The sequence below is a fragment of the Staurois parvus genome, unplaced genomic scaffold, assembly GCF_062004578.1.
Source record: "Staurois parvus isolate SC_StPar_1 unplaced genomic scaffold, SC_StPar_1.0 ptg000390l, whole genome shotgun sequence".
NCBI lineage: Eukaryota > Metazoa > Chordata > Amphibia > Anura > Ranidae > Staurois > Staurois parvus.
Window position 1 is genome coordinate 3,416,664 of NW_028318186.1, and position 20,844 is coordinate 3,437,507.

The 20,844-nt window shown below is 44.2% G+C and overlaps 1 protein-coding gene across 1 annotated transcript in view; it reads left to right on the forward strand.

Moving 5' to 3' along the window:
* Positions 1 to 20,844, forward strand: part of LOC149455541 (allurin-like) — a 72,852-nt gene that overhangs the window by 11,448 nt on the left and 40,560 nt on the right. Inside the window, exon 2 of the mRNA XM_089685962.1 lies at positions 12,353 to 12,379. Within this exon, the coding sequence (XP_089542088.1) occupies positions 12,353 to 12,379 (27 nt within the window). The remainder of the gene's footprint in view (positions 1 to 12,352; positions 12,380 to 20,844) is intronic.

The window sequence follows — 20,844 nt, forward strand, 5'->3', positions numbered from 1 at the left end:
CCTGCCGACTCACGAATAGCGTGGTCTCCTCAAAGGGCCTGAGCAAGCGGCAGGTGTCACGCATGAGCTGCCAATGGCTGACATCTAAGTTACACAGGGGAGTACCTTTATCCGCTTGTAACATCAGGAAATCGGTGATGGCCTTTCGCTGTTCGTAAAGGCGGTCTAACATATGTAGGGTTGAATTCCACCTTGTTGCAACGTCGCAGATCAGGCGATGCTGTGGAATTCCGTTCTGCCGCTGCAGCTCAAGGAGGGTGTGCTTTGCGGTGTAGGAATGGCTGAAATGCATGCAAAGTTTACGTGACATTTTAAGGATGTCTTGCAGTGGGATGGTGGATTTTAGGAACCGCTTGACAACCAGATTGAACACGTGAGCCATGCATGGCGCATGGCACAACCTTCCGTGACGCAGAGCAGACACCATGTTCTTTCCGTTGTCGGTCAACATGGTTCCGATTTTCAGTTTGCGCGGAGACAGCCATCTGTCAATTTCTCTGTTCATTACACTCAGAAGTTCCTCCCCTGTGTGACTACGTTCGCCAAGGCATACCAGGTGCAGCACAGCGTGACACCGTTGCGCCCTGCACATGGAATATGCCGGTTGGGTAATGGGACTTGGCACGGGGGTGGTGGCTGAGGACACGGCGGAAGAAGAGGTGGTAGAGGCGGACATCTTTGCTGGACCAAGGACGTGCAAACGTGGAGGCAAAAGCGGCGTGACCTGTCCAAGTTGCTGGTGCGGCTGTGCCGGCACCATGTTCACCCAGTGGGCCGTAAATGACATGTACTGTCCCTGCCCGTAGTTACAGCTCCACACGTCGGCGCTGCCGTGCACTTTGGCAGAGACCGACATGCTCAAAGACTGGCCCACCATCTCTTCTACATGTGAATGCAGGGCTGGCACTGCCTTTTTGGCGAAGAAATGCCGGCTTGGCACTCTCCACCGCGGCGCGGCACAAGCCATCATTTCTCGGAAAGGTGCTGAGTCCACCACTTGGAAAGGGAGGGACTGCAGCACCAGCAACTTGGACAGGAGGACGTTCAGCTTCTGCACCGTCAGGTGCGTGCTCGCAAACTGTTGTCTCTTGGAAACGGATTCCAAGAAAGACTGCTGACGGAATCCGTGAAGAGGAGTAGCAGGAGAAGGAGCATCTGAACGAGCGGAAGATGCCAACGAGCGACAACTCCCCTCAGCAGAGGTGTTGGAGCCTTGATTGGCTGATAGAGGGCGATTGACGTCGGGTGACGGAGCAAGTAACGGAGCGGGTGATGGAGCGGGGGCTGGGGCAGGCAGAACCGCCGTATCTTTATCACGGTTTTCCCAGGCCACCGAATGGTGACGCTGCATATGCTGACGCAACGCTGTAGTCCCAACATGGGCCCCCTGGCCACGCTTGACTTTCTGGCCACATAGTCGACATACGGCTACGTTTACTTCCTCGGGCGGCTTGACGAAAAATTGCCACACCGCCGAGTAGGAAACTTTGCCCCCGCTACTCCTCACTGGCTGACTGCTACTTCCTCCATGCACACCGGCACCACTACTGGCCGTGGTGGTAGGCTGCAGTGGAGCTGGTGCTCTACTCCGTGGCCGTTTGCCTCCACTGACACTGCTGCGACCCTGCTGCCTCCTGGGCAACCCACCGACTGTTTTGCTCGCTGCCAAGCTGGCACCCTCTTCTCCTGATGATGCGGAAGCAATAGCCTGATGACGACGAGGCTGCCAAGTGCGATCAGCCTCATCATCATCAATTAGGGTCTCCGCCTCACTACTAGCCCCCTCGGCTGCGTGTGGGTCAGGAGACAGACCTGTCTCTAGACCGGCTACCGAGCCACTCTCCTCGCCAGTACTTCTTCGCCTGGCTGCTGAAGAGGCGGATGTCTCCCCCCGTTCCTGACCGCCCTCTGTTAGCTCTTCCTCACTGTACAGTGGGGCTGAGCCCACAGCATGCGATACTTCGCTTGGTGAGGGAACACCAAAGGACAGGGGCAGGTAGAGGACACGTGATTTCAGTGGGCTTGCTCCCGGGCCATGCCAACTAACGGTTGTGTCTGACGTACCCACCGACCGTTGGCTGTAGGTGTCAGAGGTGACCTGGGAAGAGGAAGACGACCGAGCCAACCAATCGATGACGGCAGGGTTGTCGGTGGAGACACGACCGCTGGATGACACCGGGAGCACTGGCCTCTGGCTGCGACTAGTGCTGCCTCGACCCCTTCCTCTGCTGCCAGGTCTGCTCGCTCCTGAAACATTGCCTCCTCTGCCACTCCTCTGCGTGTTGTCTGACATACTCTTTAATTCAACGATTCTGTGTCCCTGAGTAACGATTCTGTGTCCCTGAGTAACAATTCTGTGTCCCTGAGTAACGATTCTGTGTCCCTGAGTAACGATTCTGTGTCCCTGAGTAACGATTCTGTGTCCCTGAGTAACGATTCTGTGTCCCTGAGTAACGATTCTGTGTCCCTGAGTAACGATTCTGTGTCCCTGAGTAACGATTCTGTGTCCATGAGTAACGATTCTGTGTCCCTGAGTAACGATTCTGTGTCCCTGAGTAACGATTCTGTGTCCCTGAGTAACAATTCTGTGTCTGTCCCTGAGTAACAATTCTGTGTCCCTGAGTAACAATTCTGTGTCCCTCAGTAACGATTCTGTGTCCCTCAGTAACGATTCTGTGTCCCTCAGTAACGATTCTGTGTCCCTGAGTAACAATTCTGTGTCCCTGAGTAATAATTCTGTGTCCCTGAGTAACAATTCTGTGTCCCTGAGTAACAATTCTGTGTTCCTGAGTAACAATTCTGTGTCCCTCAGTAACCATTCTGTGTCCCTCAGTAACCATTCTGTGTCCCTGAGTAACAATTCTTTGTCCCTGAGTAACAATTCTTTGTCTGTCCCTGAGTAACAATTCTGTGTCCCTGAGTAACAATTCTGTGTCCCTGAGTAACGATTCTGTGTCCCTCAGTAACAATTCTGTGTCCCTGAGTAACAATTCTGTGTCCCTGAGTAACAATTCTGTGTCTGTCCCTGAGTAACAATTTTGTGTCCCTGAGTAACAATTCTGTGTCCCTGAGTAACAATTCTGTGTCCCTGAGTAACAATTCTGTGTCCCTCAGAAACGATTCTGTGTCCCTCAGTAACAATTCTGTGTCCCTGAGTAACAATTCTGTGTCCCTGAGTAACAATTCTGTGTCCCTCAGTAACGATTCTGTGTCCCTCAGTAGCAATTCTGTGTCCCTAACGATTCTGTGTCCCTAACGATTCTGTGTCCCTGAGTAACGATTTTGTGTCCCTGAGTAACGATTCTGTGTCCCTCAGTAACAATTCTGTGTCCCTGAGTAACGATTCTTTGTCCCTGAGTAACGGTTCTGTGTCCCCGAGTAATGATTCTGTGTCCCTCAGTAACAATTCTGTGTCCCTGAGTAACAATTCTGTGTCCCTGAATAACGATTCTGTGTCCCTCAGTAACGATTCTGTGTCCCTGAGTAACAATTCTGTGTCCCTGAGTAACAATTCTGTGTCCCTGAGTAACGATTCTGTGTCCCTGAGTAACGATTCTGTGTCCCTGAGTAACAATTCTGTGTCCCTGAGTAACAATTCTGTGTCCCTGAGTAACGATTCTGTGTCCCTCAGTAACAATTCTGTGTCCCTGAGTAACAATTCTGTGTCTGTCTCTGAGTAATGATTCTGTGTCCCTGAGTAACAATTCTGTGTCCCTGAGTATCAATTCTGTGTCCCCGAGTAACGATTCTGTGTCCCTAAGTAACGATTCTGTGTCCCTAAGTAACGATTCTGTGGCCCTAAAGTCTCTTTGGCCCTAACTCTGTCCCTAATACACAGAGGTCTGTCTCTCTTGAATGACCGGAGGCTAATGGAGAATTCTAAGATGGCCGCGATTTATAGCTCCACCATTACACAGTGCTGGCTGGCTCGCTGCTGATTGGCTAATGCGATCACATGTCATGAATGAATGCATTATGGGTCAGCGCGCCTTGTCTGCGTGCCTTCCCAGAGATCCCCGCTCCGTCGCCACACATATCGCCGCCATTTTTGGGAAAATTCGATTCGTGCATCCGAAGTTTGCTAATTTTCGGATTCGGCGCAAATCGAATATTTCCTAATCTTCGAAACGAATTTCACTTCGTCATGTTCGATTCGCTCATCTCTAATTAAAAGCAAAGGGTTTTGTTTGCACACACTTGCTAATATATGCGTAAGCAGCAGTGTCCACACTAAGGGACTCCTATATATACTGCGGTCCTAAGGTTTCCAGATCCTCCATAGTAGGATCACATATAAGAATGGATAGATTAACTGGTTTCCGCCAGCCACAGTGTTTTTACTGCGGCACCTCTGCGCAGAGGGCTGTCTTTTAACGTCGCTCTGCAAAACAGGTAGCTGGTGTCCATCAACGGGTCCCGGCATGTCATTACCCGCCGGGTCACGGCGATTACCGGCAATCACTGACAGAGAGCATGGCTGCAGTGTTTACACTGCAAGTCTGCTCTCTGTCAGTTCAGAGCACGCTGAACCTGAGAGAAGAGTTTATCTCTCAGGATCAGCGTGTTCCTGTGAAGTACCCCCCCGCCCCCTAGTAAAACACTCCCCTCACACAGTTAACCCTTTCATTACCTAAAAAATTTTAACTCCTTCCTCCCCAGTGCCATTAGTACAGTGTCAGTGTTTTTTTTGGCACTGATCACTGTACTGGTGTCACTGGGGATGTCAGTGACCCCAAGTCAGTTTCCCTCCAGTGTCAAAATGTCCACCGCAGTCCCCCAGTCCCTCCATAAGTCTCTGATCACTGTGATAAATAGCTGATCACCGCCATAAGTCGCTGATCACCACCATTATTAGTATAATGAAAAAAAATCCCAGTATCTTTCCTGCCATTTGTAGACGCTATAACTTTCACATAAACCAATTAATTTACACATATCGGAATTTTTTTTAAGCAAAGACATGTCGCAGAATACATTTTGGCAGAAATTTATGACTAAATTAGATTTTTAGATTTTTTCACTGGACATGTTTTATAGCAAAAAGTCCAAAATATTGTTTTTTTTTCTCAAAACTGTCAGCCTTTTTTTTTATAGCGCAAAAAATAAAAACCGCACAGGCGATCAAATACCACTGAAATAAAGCTCAATTTGTGGGGAAAAAGTATGTAAATTTAATATGGGTGCAGTGTTGCATGACCACGCAATTGTCAGTTAAAGTAACGCAGCACCGTAACACAAACCGCTTCTGTAACCGCTTCCTGACTGCCCTATAGCAGAAATACTACTACAGGGCGGCATGGGTGCACAAAATCATATATATATATATATATATATATATATATATATATATACGTGATTCGTGCTCCCGTGGTTTTCACGCCCCTCCCAGATAGCGTTAGATTGCCCGTCAGTACACCAGTCATCACATTTAACCCCTTGATTGCTAGGAACACGCTTATACACAATAAACCTCCATTGCTAGTATAGTGTCTGAACGGGTCAATATCTTTGATCAGGTCAGTACTATACCAGCGTTCACATTAGTATAGCGCCCCCAAAAATGCAGCGTTAGCGGGATCAGCCCCGGCACCTGCCAGCACCTGCGTTTAACCCCTACGCTTACCCCCCCTTCTCCCCCAGCAAGTGCAGTGTCAGTAGGTCACTGCCACTTGATACATTGCACACAAAACCGCAGTGTTCTCAGAATCAGGCCTGATCTCTGTTAGCACTTGCCGGTAAATTTTGATGACTCTCATATGCAGCAGAGTGCCAGTACTAGTGCCGCTCTACCTTTTGGTGAACTGGCGAGTACCAGCGGTCTAGTACATCCTGGTCTTTCACATACCTCCTTGATTTTTGGAGCTGTTTTTCACGGAATATCTGTATGCGTTGATTATGGATGAAAGCAATTTATATGCACATCAATTTAACGCCACCAACCCAAATTCAAACCTTGCCAGACCAGTCGCATGGAAACTCATTATGGTTTTCGAATTTACATTTTTTTTGGCCTAACCCTCAACATGGGCATTACTGAAAGAAATGAATTGCGGCTGTATTGGTCTGTAGACCCGATTCATCATATACCGTGTTCTCTGCTGCCATGGCCAGGCATAGATATGAGAGTATAATGTGTTTTATGCATTTCAACGACAAAACACTGTCATCCTCAAGGTGACCCTGAATTTGACCAGCTTCACAAAATTCAGCCCCTCGCAAATCACCTTAACCAAACATTTGCAGAGGTCTATACTCCCCAGCAAAACATCTGCATTGAGGAGTCCCTCATTAATTTTTCTGGCCGCCTTGCATTCAAACAATTTCTCCCCTGCAAGCGTGCCAGATATGGGGTCAAGATGTAGAAGACCTGTGAGAGGGCAACAGGATATACATGTAAGTTTTGGATTTATGAGGGAGCCCCCCGGATGCCCAGACTACATGGGGAGCAGTGGCAAGATAGTTTGGGACTTGGTGTCATCCTTTTTCCATATGGGGTACCACTTATACGTGGACAATTTTTATTCAAGCATGCCACTATTTAGACATTTGTTCAATCTTGGAACTGGCGCTTGTGGCAATGTGTGCCCACCATTAGAAGTGGGTGGACACAGGGCGGTATATTCTAATGGTGGGCATATCACACACTTTTTCTGGCAGAATTTTCTTCTAATTTTTTCATTCAGTCCACAGGCTGCATACAAAAAAAAAAGAACATAGTATATATACCCAACAAGGACCAGCGACGTACTGGTACATCACTGGACTTTGAATGGTTATACCAGGATGATGCCTACAGCTGCAGGCATCATCCTGGTGTCGTTTTTTTCAGCCAGCGATCGGCTTTCATGTAAAAGCAATCCTAGTGGCTAATTAGCTGCAGGATTGCTTTTACAAGCAGCGGGAGATGATGCCCCCCTCCCCCGCTGCCTTCCACGGCCTTCTCGGGCAGTCTTGTGCCATCGGGGGAACCTGAGAATGCAGCCGGTGTTTCTGCCAGCTAACCATAGAGCTGATTGGAGACCAGAGTGGTGCCAATCATCTCTATAGTCTAAGAATTTGGAAGCTACAAGCATTTCATCACTTCAGTTTTGCAGGATATAAACAGCGCCATTTGTAAATTGGGAAATTGGGAAAGCATCTGATCAGATTTTGATTAGATAATGTAAGGGCAGAGGAGATATCCAGAGTCTGATAGACTCCAGATTTCTCAAAAAAGAATATATGACAATGCCCATTGAAGTTATAGCGGATATTTTCATTCCCTGTTATAGCATTAAAAGTGATCAAAAAAAAAATGAAAGGTACAATGTAAAAATAATAAAAAAAAACCAAAATACCTAAAAAAAAAATAAAAATTGGCCCTCCCATGCGCTCACACCTGTGTGCACAAGCCTTGACCCTGTGCCGGTATGTAAACAGCGGTTGCACCATGCATGTGAGGTATAGCCGTGAACGTCAGATCAAGGGCAGTAATTCTAACACTAGACCTCCTCTGTAAATCTAAAATGGTAGCTTGTAAAGGCTTTTAAAGCGTTGCCTATGGATATTAAAAATGTTTGCAGTTTGTCGCCATTGCACGGAGCATGCGCAGTTTTAAAGCATGTCATGTTTGGTATCTATTTACTCGGCATACCATTATCTTTTATATTTTACTAAATAATTGGCCAATATATTGTGTTTTTGTGCATTAAAAGTAAAAAAAGTGTATTTTTAAAATAAATTTGCTTTTGAAAAATCGCTGCGCGAGTACTATGTGCCATAAAAAAATTGTAGTACCCACCATTTTATTCACTACGGTGTCTGCTTTCAAAAAATATATAATGTTTGGGGGTTTAAATTAATTTCCTAGCAAAAAATACAGATTTTTTTCATGTGAACAAAAAGTGTCAGGAAAGGCTTGGTCTTCAGGTGGTTAGAAGAGTGAGTGATGTGTGGCATAAACTTCTAATGCTGGGCATAGAATGCCCCACCCCCAAAAATAACACCTTTTTGGAAAGTAGACACCCCAAACTATTTGCTGAGAGGCATGTTGAATCAATAGAAGAATTTATTTTTTTACCACAAGTTTTTGGAAAATGACAAAAAAAAATATTTCTTTTTTTCCACAAAATTGTCACTTAAATGATTTACTGCTCACACATGCCATGGGTATATGTGGAATTACTCCCCAAAATACATTCTGCTACTTCTCCCGCGTATGGGGTACCACATGTGAGAGACGTTTTGGCAGTCTAGCCAAGTACAGGACCCCAAAATCCAATAAGCACCTTCAGGCTTTTAAAGGGCTTTATTTCCTTATTACACTTCCAGACTACCTATCACAGTTTCGGAGGCCCTGAAATGCCAGGATAGTACCTAACCCCTCCCCCAAATGACCCCTTTTTGGAAAGTAGACACCCCAAGGAATTTGATAAAAAGCACAGTAAGTATTTTGCAGATCTCTGTTGTTGCCACAAGTTTTTGGAAAATGAAGAAAAAAACAAAACATATTTTTCTATTCTTTTTTTTATATTTCAAAACCTTGTGAGATAAAATGAGATCTGCAAAATACTCACTATGCCTCTTTTTAAATTCCTTGGGGTGTCTACTTTCCAGAAAAGGGTCATTTGGGGGGGGGGGGTGCTATTCTGGCATGTCAGGGCCTTCAAAACTGTTATAGGTAGTGAGGAAGTGTAATGAGGAAGTTACGCACCTTCAGGCTTTCAAAGTGGTCATTGGATTTCAGGCTCCTGTATGAGGCTAGGCTCCCAAAAAGTCTCACACATGTGGTATCCCCATACTCAGTAGAAGTAGCAGAATGTATTTTGGGGTGTAATTCCACATATACCCATGGCTTGTGCGAAAAATAAGTAATTTAAATGACAACTTTGTGTAAAAAAAAAAATGTTTTTGTCATTTTCCAGAAACTTGTGGAAAAAAAAAAAATCTTCCATAAACTCAATATGCCTCTTAGCAGATAGCTTAGGGTGTCTACTTTCCGAAAAGGGGTAATTTGAAGGTGTTTGTACTATCCTGGTATTTTAGCACCTCAAGAAATGTGATGGGCAGTTAGAAAGTAAAAGCTGTGTAAATTCCATCATCTATACCATAGTTTGTAAATGCTATAACTTTCACACAAAGCAATAAATATACATTTACTGGGATTTTTTTAACCAAAAACGTAGCAGAATACATTTTGGCTTAAATTTATGACAACATTTTAGTTTTTTTGGATATGTGGTATCCCCATACTTGGTAAAAGTAGCAGAATGTATTTTGGGTGTAATTCCACATATACCCATGGCTTGTGTGAGAAATAAATAATTTAAATGACAACTTCGTGTAAAAAAAAAATAAATGTTTTTGTCATTTTCCAGAAACTTGTGGAAAAAAATAAATCTTCCATGGACTCAATATGCCTCTCAGCAGATAGCCTAGGGTGTCTACTTTCCGAAAAGGGGTAATTTGAGGGTGTTTGTACTATCCTGGTATTTTAGCACCTCAAGAAATGTGATGGGCAGTCAGAAAGTAAAAGCTGTGTAAATTCCATTATCTATACCATAGTTTGTAGACGCTATAACTTTCACACAAAGCAATAAATATAAACTTACTGGGATTTTTTAACCAAAAACATGTAGCAGAATACATTTTGGCCTAAATTTATGACGAAATTTTAGTTTTTTTGGATATTTTTTATGACAGAAATGAGAAAATATTGTTTTTTTCAAAAAATGTTTTTTTTCTTCAAAAATTTTTCTGGTTATAGCGCCAAAAATAAAAAGTGCACAGGTGATCAAATACCACCAAAAGAAAGCTCTATTTGTGTGAAAAAAGGACATAAATTTCATTTATGTACCGTATTGCATGACCGCGCAATTGTCAGTTAAATTGCAGTATCTATACCATAGTTTGTAGACGCTATAACTTTCATACAAAGCAATCAATATACACTTATTGGGATTTTTTTTTACTAAAAATATGTAGCAGAATACATTTTGGCCTAAATTTATAACTAACTTTGAGTTTACTGTATATTTTTTATAGCTGAGAGTAAAAAATATAGTTTTTCTTCAAAATGTTTTGTTTATAGCGTGAAAAATAAAAAGCGCACAGCAGATCAAATACCACCGAAAGAAAGCGCTATTTGTGTGAAAAAAAAGGACGTAACTTTTGTTTGGGTGCAGCATTGCATGACCGTGCAATTATCAGTTGAATTAGTACAGCACCGAGTAGCAAAAAGAGGCCTGGTCAGGAAGGGGGGTAAAGCCTCAGGAGGGCAAGTAGTTAAGGACAGGTATGCCTGGAGGGAGCCCACTCCTCTTTAAAGGCACAGGAACGCACATGGTGCCCAGCAAGAGCACAATGGCAGTGAAGGCATCCAGTGCATCCCTGTACCCAATTCATCCAACTGTACAAAAAAGTGTTAACCACTCCAACCTATAACTGACCTTTGCAGCAAGGTGCACATGAAAGGGAAATGCACATCACAAACAAACAGTATATGGGGAGGTCCCTTGGGCTGAGCACTGTGGCTTATGCATATATTTGTAAATGTGTGCAGACAATACCCTCTGCTTTTAATATAAATGGTTAGATGGGGCAAATTTGATTGTATTGCAGACGGAGCTGAGTCTGCCCTTGGCATCTTGTTTGTCATTCATGTTCTACCAATGAGAACTACCTCCTCTAATTCCTGACTTTGTTCCAGTCAACTTGAATGTTAAAGTGTTTCTTCCAACATATGTGAATTTAGTTTCTCCTGTTACATTCTCCAAGGTAAAAAATAGTGCTATTGTGGAACATTTCCGCTGTCCACGAGTAAGGACTGTGTCCCATAAAGGCAACACTAGCAATTTGTAAAACGACTATTAGATAGGTGTCTTAATGACAATAAGTTATGGCACCTGGTTCCACCTACTATTCCCACATGAATATTATGTCCTAGAAACACACCAGTGATATAATTGGCAGCAGCTGGAACCACACACTCTCTGCCATAGTGGCACAACATACTGCCACCGGGGCAGAGAAAATCAGCAGAGAACATCAGAAGAAGGGCAGTAACATCACTGCAATTGTAGTCCAGCCTGCACTTCCTGCAGCCCCTTAATAGAAGTTCCATGCCTTTGCATGGACCTGTCATCCGGGTTAGGCGGTAATCAATGCACTAGCAATACATTAATCACAGTTGCAAAGTTTTGCAGACCTCAGTCCAAACATTTGGCAATTGAACATTTTTTATTTTATCAGTTTTGGTACACTTACTCAATCTATGCTGAAAAGGTGGACACTTCTGGGCACACATCCCTGAAGTGTAGGTTGCACAGCACATTTTCAATGATCTTGCCACTTGAGGGACACATTAGTCCTTCCTTATCCTTGGGCCCTTCTCATCACTGGTCTCACTTGAATCCTAGTTTAATCTAATAAAAGGATTATATGTATAATTCTTCCATGTGTGTGTCAGGGTTACTTAAATTGTACTTTGATCCACCAGCAATATAGAATAGAAAGAACCTATAGAATAAAAAGAACAGGACCATTTGGAAGGTGGCTTTTTTATATCCCCTGCATGTCAGGAGTGTCTAGTGCTCCTGCTCCATCACTGTTACTGGTCTCATTCCAGCATCCAGGTTTTTGGTTGTGATACATTCTCCCTGTCTGTCTGCCAACCTGCAAAGTGATATATGTGGCCAGATTCTGGATGGAAACCAAACCTGATTTAAGTCAGCCAAGCCTGCAGTCTCATGCTTGTGATAGCATGTGTAAATGGTGCCCATGCTTCCTGTCTGTATGCCCTGCTCTGCTGTTTGGATTCCCCTGTGTATGGCCTTGGATCGGATATCAACTATTCTCTGAACTCTGCCTACCTTATGATTATGGATTGGACCCTGACTACTCTCAACCTGCCTGCCTTGTGACTGGAGTGTCATTGAACCACTCTGCCTGTCTGCCAACTGCAAGTATCTGTTTGCTGTGCTCAATACGTGCCTGCCCCAGCATGCTAGCCTGGCACTATAGCATTGTGTATAAGACCTGGGGGCAACAGAGTACCAGTGGGCCTGCTTGCCTTAAGGGGGATGCTATAGATGAAGAACATAGACGTCAGTTATAGTGCCTGACCACCTGCGTTAGGGGTAAGTGTGACATTGCAGTACCGTTTGTCTCCACTCTTCTTCTTGTTTACTGTTAAGCCAAACAAAATAATATTATTTTAAGGAGAACCCTAATATAAAAAAGTGGAAGCTGCCATTGCACTATATTTTGGATGGTGGCAAGTCCAGGGATATCATCCTTTTCTTTCTTTTTCTGCCTCGTATGTACCTGCTTGTTCCTCCTTGTTCTTTTTTTAACCCTATTTTTTCTATTGCAGGTACAATTCATTCAACCCCAAGGCAAGGTAACTACAATGTTTATAATAAAAGGTATACTATATTTGGAAGGTATAGGGGTAGTAGAAATGTTACCACTACATACAGAAAAGATATATATTTCAGAGCCCAAATGCAAATCCAAACCTTGTCAAGGCAATCAAAGACCAATTCCTGAATCCAAGGAAAAATCCAAAGGGGATACCACAACCATCCTGAGCTTCTGACTAACCAATGGTCAGGAGGATCCCACTGTAATAGGATGCACAATTGGCTGAATGATCAGACAGAGGGCAGCTTTAACTCGAAGTTTACTAAACAGTTACAGAGAAGAATTAACAATGTAAACAGGGTCAAACTTGCAAAATAATTTGCATACAGTGCAACCGATTATGAACAAAGAGGAGCTCATACAAGCTATGTCTCTGTGACTCAATAAGGGTACTAGGTGATAGTTTAATACAGTCTCTAAAAGGCTATAGCCACAAATACTAGAGAATGGCCACTATTTTAATAAACAGTACAGTGCACAACAAGCTACATGCACTTAGATACAGCATCTCTTACAGTGAAGTCCAGGGTGGGTCTGGGTACACAAGGTAAACCTAAAGGGATCTCAGGGCTGGCAATGCAGGTGACCAGCTGGTATCACAGGTAGGTGACTGGAAAGGCAGGGCCACCCCATTTGAAATGCAGTACTCTATTAGCAATTGGTTCAGTGCTTCCTGCAGTGGCTGGGTCTTTTGTAAAAACTACATGCTACTGGGCTCCTGCCTGGCTGCCAACATGTCGGGACTAATAGTGGAGAACCTCTCTCTGATCAGCAGAGGGCAGGAATCATAGAAATGTATATTCCCTGGGTTTGTCCAGTAGCCCAAGGGCTTACGAGAAAACAGGGATTTGCAGGAATCCAAGGGATTGTGGAAAAAGGAGTCTGAGAATGATGAGTCAAGGGGCAATCTGCTACACTGCCAGTATCCAAAAACAACAAGAAGGCACCCCTAGGCAAACAATATGGTGACACCTAGAGAAAGCATGTTTTAACGTGCCCATCCCAGCATTCCAAACTGCTTTCAGTTCCAACCCTAGGAGGAGGGTCCTCTTTGACTGGATGATGGTGAACATCTCTGTGCTACAGAAAAGTGGGTCTAACACTTTCCTTTTTGAGTGTGTTTTATCTTTAACCTTTTAAGTTCTTACTAGACTATCGGGTGCACTGTTTACCTTGTTGTTATTTTCTTTGCATGCACATGTTTACAGATTATAATTTAAAATTAAATGTTAATTTCATATTCCCCATTACTATAATCTGATAATGTCACATTTACATTTTGAAGCCATATTACCATTACCATGGATACCCCAGCAGCAATGAAGAGGTAATAAGCAAATTACAGTGCTTACATTGTATAGGAAAAAAAGTTATAAAGTTGACAGGAACACTCAAGAATAATCAAACTGTAAAAATTTGCATTATTCTCCTGATTCAAAGAAAATATTGATAAAAGGACAAAATTAACATAATACAATCTGAGTTTGAGTAATGCATGTATCTCATCCAGGACAGCAAGCAAGCTTGTGATATAAATACAGAATGAGGTTGGTACCATGTAGTTTTTTTTTTTAACAAGCAAACTCTTTATTAAGAGAAGAATACATGTAGTCACATCATACATACAATGGGAATGGGGACAAAGTAATAGCAAAAAAAAAAGTAAGTGCACAAACAGGAAAACACTTGCCATGGGCAAGTAAAAGAAAACTAACAATGATCAGCTAACATAGATCCTCTACCACAGAAACAAATATACGTGACAAGTAAAGGGCAAAGTAAACAAACTGCAATCACACATCATCCTCCACACCATGCGTAGATGTGGAGTCAAGCCACTTATCCCAGATTTTATGGTACTTAACAGGGCATCCTCTATGCATATAAATTACCTTCTTATATGGTAGCATACTATTTATTGCAGCGACCCACTATGGAAAAGCAGGTGGTAGTGCTCGAAGCTAAGTACGGGCAATCAATAATCTGACCATAAAGAGAATTGCTTGTAAGAAAATACTTTGAAATTTGTCAGTTTCCGAACTAAGGAGAAGACAAAGTAGGCATTGCTTAGGGCATAATGTAAGAGGGGAGCCAATTTTATCATGAAGGAACCGAACCACCTGAATTCAATAACCCTGGATAAGAGGACAAGACCATATGAAATGAAAAAAGGTGCCAATGAAAACCCCGCACCTAGGACAGAGTGGATTGTATTGTGGTCTGTATCTAGATAACCAAATAGGTGTTAAATAGGTTCCATGTAGTATGTGTAGCTGGGTTAAGCAATCCAAAACTTTCGGGGAGACCAATTTGCTTGAGGATAATACCTCTTCCCACATCTCATCATCCAGCTCCCCCACGTCTAACTCTCATTGGGTTTTAAGTCGATATGCTAATGTCGATGCAGGGGGGAGAAGTAGGGCATTGTAAAATGCGGATGTAAGTTTTTTTGATTCTGTACCCAGAATCACATCCATAAGGCACGTGGAGTCCAGCTGCGGGATGGAGTCACCAAACTGGGCATGCAGTCAGATTCCGAATTAAGGTCTTGATACCAACACTGGTGAACACCTGGGAAACATACAAAATCCCCCTATTGATCCATAGATGAAAGTCGGGGAGGGTAGGCAATTAAGGGAGGTTCGGGTTGTCCCATAAAGGGGTGTGGGAATGTATGCAGGAACCTGCAAGTTACTAGAGGTCAATGACCAGATTTTCCAGTGGTGGTACAGCAATCCCCTGTGGCTACCCATAATTAAGGAGTCCCGCATTCCCTTTATTAAAAATTGAAAGGGGTGAGTAGCCCAAGAGAAGGCTGGAGCGCACATCAAGACAAGATATCGGTCTTTATCCCCTTTGTCTAAGTGAAAAAAAATGAGACAATTGGGCTGCTAAATAATAGAGGCTAAAATCTATGTCTTGTATTACCCCAAGCAAAGGAGTTGAACATTGAATGAAGGGATTTAAAAACCTGCAACAGTAAATATACCGGTGCATGCCAAAGAATATAAAGAAGTTTAGATAGCACCATCTTGATCAAATTGATACGCCCCATAACCCGTAAGGGAAGAAGAGCCCATGCCTGTAATTTGGATTTCAGCATAGGGTATAGGGGTTCCAGGTTAAGCCGAAGATAATCCTAAGAGAAACCACAACCCCAAGATATGTAATAGTGTTGACTAGAGTAAGAGAGACCTGTTCCTCAGTAGGAGCACCAATGTCCAGAGGGAGAATCTGGGACTTCCCACAGTTTATTCTAAGACCAGAAAAGCATCCAAAGTGGTCTATAAGGTCAACAGCGGTCCTAAAAGAGAGGCCCGCATCCTCCAGGTACAAGAGCATGTCATCTGCATATAAGCTCACCGTTTCGGTTAGTTGACCAGAGCACAGACCTCAAATATCGGGGTGCATTCAGAGAGCTATGGCTAGGGGTTCCACCACCAGCGCATACAACAAGGGGGAAAGAGGGCATCCCTGGCGCGTGCCCCTGGAAAGGGGAAAGGAATCAGACACCCGCCCGACAACCAGGACCCTGTCTGTAGGAGCATGATAAAGTAACCAAAGCCATTTAAGGAATTTGGGCACAAATCCCAATCTACGTAAACATTCCCATAAATAACCCCCACTCCACCGAGTCAAAAGCCTTAGCAGCATCAAGTGAAACAACAACTCTGGAACCCATCTAGTCATGGGATGCCTGCAGGTTCATAAAGAGCCTCTTTACATTAAATGCTGGGTGGATTAAATGTAAAATTATTTTGTTTAAGTGCACAGCCAGGGCCTAAGCCAAGATCTTGATATCAAGTTGTAAGAGGGAAATGGGGCGGTATTACTAGGGAAGTAGGGGATCCTTATTGGGTTTAGGTATAAGGATAATGCTTCTCCCATAGATTGAGGAAGAGAGGTAGATTTATACAATGTTGGTACAATTTCTGTAGACGAGGATTGAGAGAGTCCTGGAAATAGGTGCAAAACTCCAATGGGAGTCCATCAGAGCCCAGTGCTTTAGAGGGGGATAAGTGGGCTATGGTTTCAATTATATATTTGATGGAGATGGGGGCTTCCAATTTAGCAATTTGACAGGGGGCAAGGGTAGGAAAAGGAATGGTTTGTAGAAAATTGAGAAGCTCAATGTGAGAGCGAGTAACCGTGGAAGAATAAAGTGCAAATAAAGTCCCAAAAATCCCTTGCCACTAGGTCCAGGTCAGTGATATGGGTACCAGAGGCATCATGCAGGGAGATCACAGTAAGGGACCTAAGATTCAGATGCGCCAAGTATGCCAGTAAGCGACCAGCTCGCTCCCCATGTTCAAATATTCTCTCCCTACTGAAAAAGATGTTTTGTTTGGCCTTCTCAAAAAGCAGGTGATTAACCAAGCGAGCCTGTAGTTTCACTAGGGAAGTGGGCTCAGTCGATGGGTTTGCCTGAAAAGAGTGTTTTAAGTCTAACAATCCACCTCCACCTGTTGCATAACCCGTCTAGAGTTAGTCTTGTACCTAGAGTTGCAGGACGCCAAAATGCTACTGGCATGTGATTTAAAGGAGTCCCATACTATCCTGTAATCGGTCGATCCCTCGTTATTGGTAAAGAAATAGTCCCAATCGACCTGCACGCCCTCCAAATCAGGAAGAACAGTCAACCAAAAGAGGTTCAGTTTCCACATATATGGCAAAGAGGATTGTCGAAGTGTCAGCCAATATGGAGAGTAGTCAGATAACACCCTAGAGGCAAAACCCGCCTCCTCCAAATTAGGTAAAAGTGATTTAGATAAATATAAAATCTATGTGGGACATAGTAGAGTGGGAAGCGGAAAAGCAAGAGTAAGCTTTAGTCGTGGGGTGCAGGTATCTCCAGGTGTCCACCAGTGCAAATTCTGTCAACAGTTTACCAAATCTAGTAACTTGAGATGGGGTATGGGCAGGGGGGTTGCAGTCCAATCTATCAAGACTGGGGTCTATAATCATATTAAAATCCCCCAACCACACAGTAGGGACTGCAGGGGGCTGTGCAATAAACACCAAGCCTTCAGATAACACTGCAAACTGGAAGGGGGGATATAATAGGCCAATATCAACATTTCTATATCATTAAGGATTGTTTGTAAAAAAAGAAACCTACCCTGAGGATCCGAGTGTAAAGTTAGGAGCTGAAAACAGATCTTAGCAATTAGTATGGCAACACCTCAGGAATTAGAAGTGTAAGGGGCTTGGTAAAGCCACCCAATCCACAGCTTTTTAAGGGCCAGTTGGAGCCGGCCGGTGATGTCGGTTTCCAAATGGACTGCCACGTCAGCTTTCAGAGATTTTAAATGGGACAATACAGCAGTGTGTTTAGGCCGTGCCCTCATGCCACGGACATTCCATGTAAAAAATCTGAGATTAGCCATAACGGAATACAAGACAGAGACGTATGCATATGGATGCACAAGAGCAGGCCACATATTACAATAATATCACAGTGAAACATATAACCAAGAGGAGCAATCCTTATCCAAAAATCTAGTGCCATTATGGAGTGCAATTTGACACCCATGAGTGGTGTGGTAAGAGGAGCCACCAACTTTTTGCATTGAGGAGCTATGGACTTATCAGTGGGCCAGGGGTGGACTGACAACTCATGAGGCCCCCGGGCAATAGTAGGGGATCATGGGGCCCCTGTGTCCTTGCCCAAACTCAAACCACACCCAAAAAAAGCCTATTAAAGGTACCAGGGGCATCTCATGGGGCCCCCCTACTGACCCCGGGCCCTCGGGCAGTGCCCAAGTGCTCGAATGGTCAGTCCACCCCTGCAGTGGGCAACATAATATTCTTCAAGTTTGCAAACACAATACAATACTACCATGAACAAGCTAAATGGAATAGAATAAACAATACACTCTGGACCAGCATGGAAATGGCATTAGGAGGTATTGATGACAGACAAAGTGCCACTTTCCAGCTGGCCAGGGAAACCTTGCATAGGGTAAAATATAAAAAAGGAACCCAAACCGCCACCTAAAAACAGACCTTGCAGGAAAACAACAGCAAAGCCCGAAACACACAGGGGATGGTTCAATCGGTTCAAGGGTGGCGAACAATCCGCTGAAAATCGGGTCATGGCCAAGGGTGTCGGATGTCCAAGTGGAAGGGAAAATAAAACAGAATAGAACTAATATAAAAGAGAAAGGAGAGAAAAGAAGGATAAATGGGAGGGGAAGGAGGGAAGAGGGGGAAAGAAAGGGGAGAGGGGGGGGAGATAGGGGGGAAGGGGAAGAGGGGAGGGAAAGGGGGGAGAAGGAAGGGGGGAGTGAAGGGGGGGAGGGAAGGGGGGAAGAGAGAAGGGCAGAAAAGGAGGAGGAAATGCAGATAATATTTAAATAAATAACTGAAGATAAAAGAGCAGGTGAAGAGGATAGTACAGGAGAGAAAATCACCTGGCATCTGAATGGGAAAGGCCCGAGACTCACAAGTAGGGCAAAATGAAGGGGATTAGGAGCTGAGACCGGGAGGACAAACAGAGAGAAAAAAAAAAAAGAGATAATTTGCAGTTAAGGGAGGGGGAAGTGAGAAAAAATAAATGTGCGTATAGTAAGAGGGAGTCAGAATCACGGACAGGTGCGACCTGATACACTCACGAGTCCCTGGAGTAGAAAGAAATGGTGCACCATTCCAATAGATGTCCCAGGAGGTCAGGCCAGTGCAGGACCCGGTGCTGCTCACTGATCCAGCTAGGTCAGTACCGATTCTGGGTCTTCAAAAAAGTGGACCTTGTCATCACCCACAACACGAAGCCTGGCAGGCAATAGCATAGCGTAGGAAACATGATGGATCCGGAGTTGTCGCTTGGCTTCCACAAATTGCGTGCAGTGTTTTTGCACCTCAGCCAAGAAGTCAGGAAACACCGCAAACCTGATATTCTGGAAGGAAATGCTTCCTTTTTCCCTGGTGAGGTGAAGGACGGTGTCACAATCACGGTAGTTCAGGAACTAGGCAATAAATGTACATGGAGGTGCCCCTTTTGGCGGAGGCCTAGAGGCCATGCAATGTGTCTGCTCCACCACAAAGGTGGCGGAGAATGCTGTCTTGCCGCAGGTAGTGGTAAGCAGTGATTCTAGCAAAGTAGCTGGATCCGAGCCCTCTGTACCCTCAGGTAGACCAACAAATCTGAGATTGCACCTCCGCAGTCTATTTTCCATGTCATCTTGCTTTTGCAGTACGGCATGTAGTTGGTGTTGCAAGCATTCAGTGGTAACCTGTAATGGTGGCAGGTCATACTCCACATGGCTAAGGCGCGCTTCCACCTCTGTGACCCACTCCTGGAGCTTTTGTAAGTCTTGCCGAATAAGGGAAATATCAATCTTTACCTCTTCAGTCTTGCAAGTCAGAGTGCTCCGGCAGGTGGAAATCACCTCCAACACCTTGTTAGTATCAGCGTTCACAGGTTCACCCACAGAGGAAGCAAACGCACCATCTTCCCTCGTGTTGTCTTTATGTCGAAACCTGTTGAGTCTGCCGCTAGCGTCAGCAATTTTTTTCGGAGGTGACATTGTGCGGAAGGGTAGAAGAGGTTAGCGGGTGTAAAAGGTATGAGAGAGAGCAGGATATTATGCAGGATCAGCAGAAATGGATGAGTCTGGGACGGAGCTCCCAAAAGTGCACCCTGCACCATGCTGCTCCAGGCCACACCCCCCAGTACCAGGTAGTTTTAAAGGCAAGAAGCAAGGTCATAATCAGAAGGCAGGCCAAGATTCACAATGGAGAATCAAAAGCAGGTCACAAGGCAAACCAGTTTATAATTGGAAGGCAGTACAGAAGGTCTTGTTTGCAGGTCATAGATAAATTGCCATCCAGTAACTCTCAGTATCAGATCTGAGCCTTTAATAAGCCTTTTGGCAACAAGGACATGATGTATATCCTCGACCCTATACAAAGAGGTGCAGAACACTTCTAAGCACCTGCATCAGCTCTGACACGGGGCAGCAGGAAAATCCTGGCATTGGCCAAAATTCTTTTTAGGTATGTATAGGGTTAAAGGGGTCAGATCCCATATCAGATTATTTTGTTGCTTGTGCTTACACTGGGTAGATTAAGCCATTCCTGGCCTAGTGACAGGTTATTTCTCATAGAGGGACAAAGGCATCTGTCAGGTCTTTTTTACTCAGTTTTTTCCTGTCCCAATGATAACAGAATCCTCTAATTTCTTATACAGGTGTCATGTGTACAAGAAGTGAGCGTAAATCACCCAAAGAGGATAAATGAAACCATAAAAACATGATGCAGAGTCAACACTGTCAAAAACTAAATAAATTGAGCTCCAGTTATAAGTTTTTGACTCTTTCTTTCTATAACCTTGCCAAGAATAGTATCAGATTATGTTTGTTTGAATATATAGTTCAAAAGGTTCTGCACATTTGATTCTAAGTTTATCCTTACCATATTGTCACCCAGTTTGGTTAATCTGTG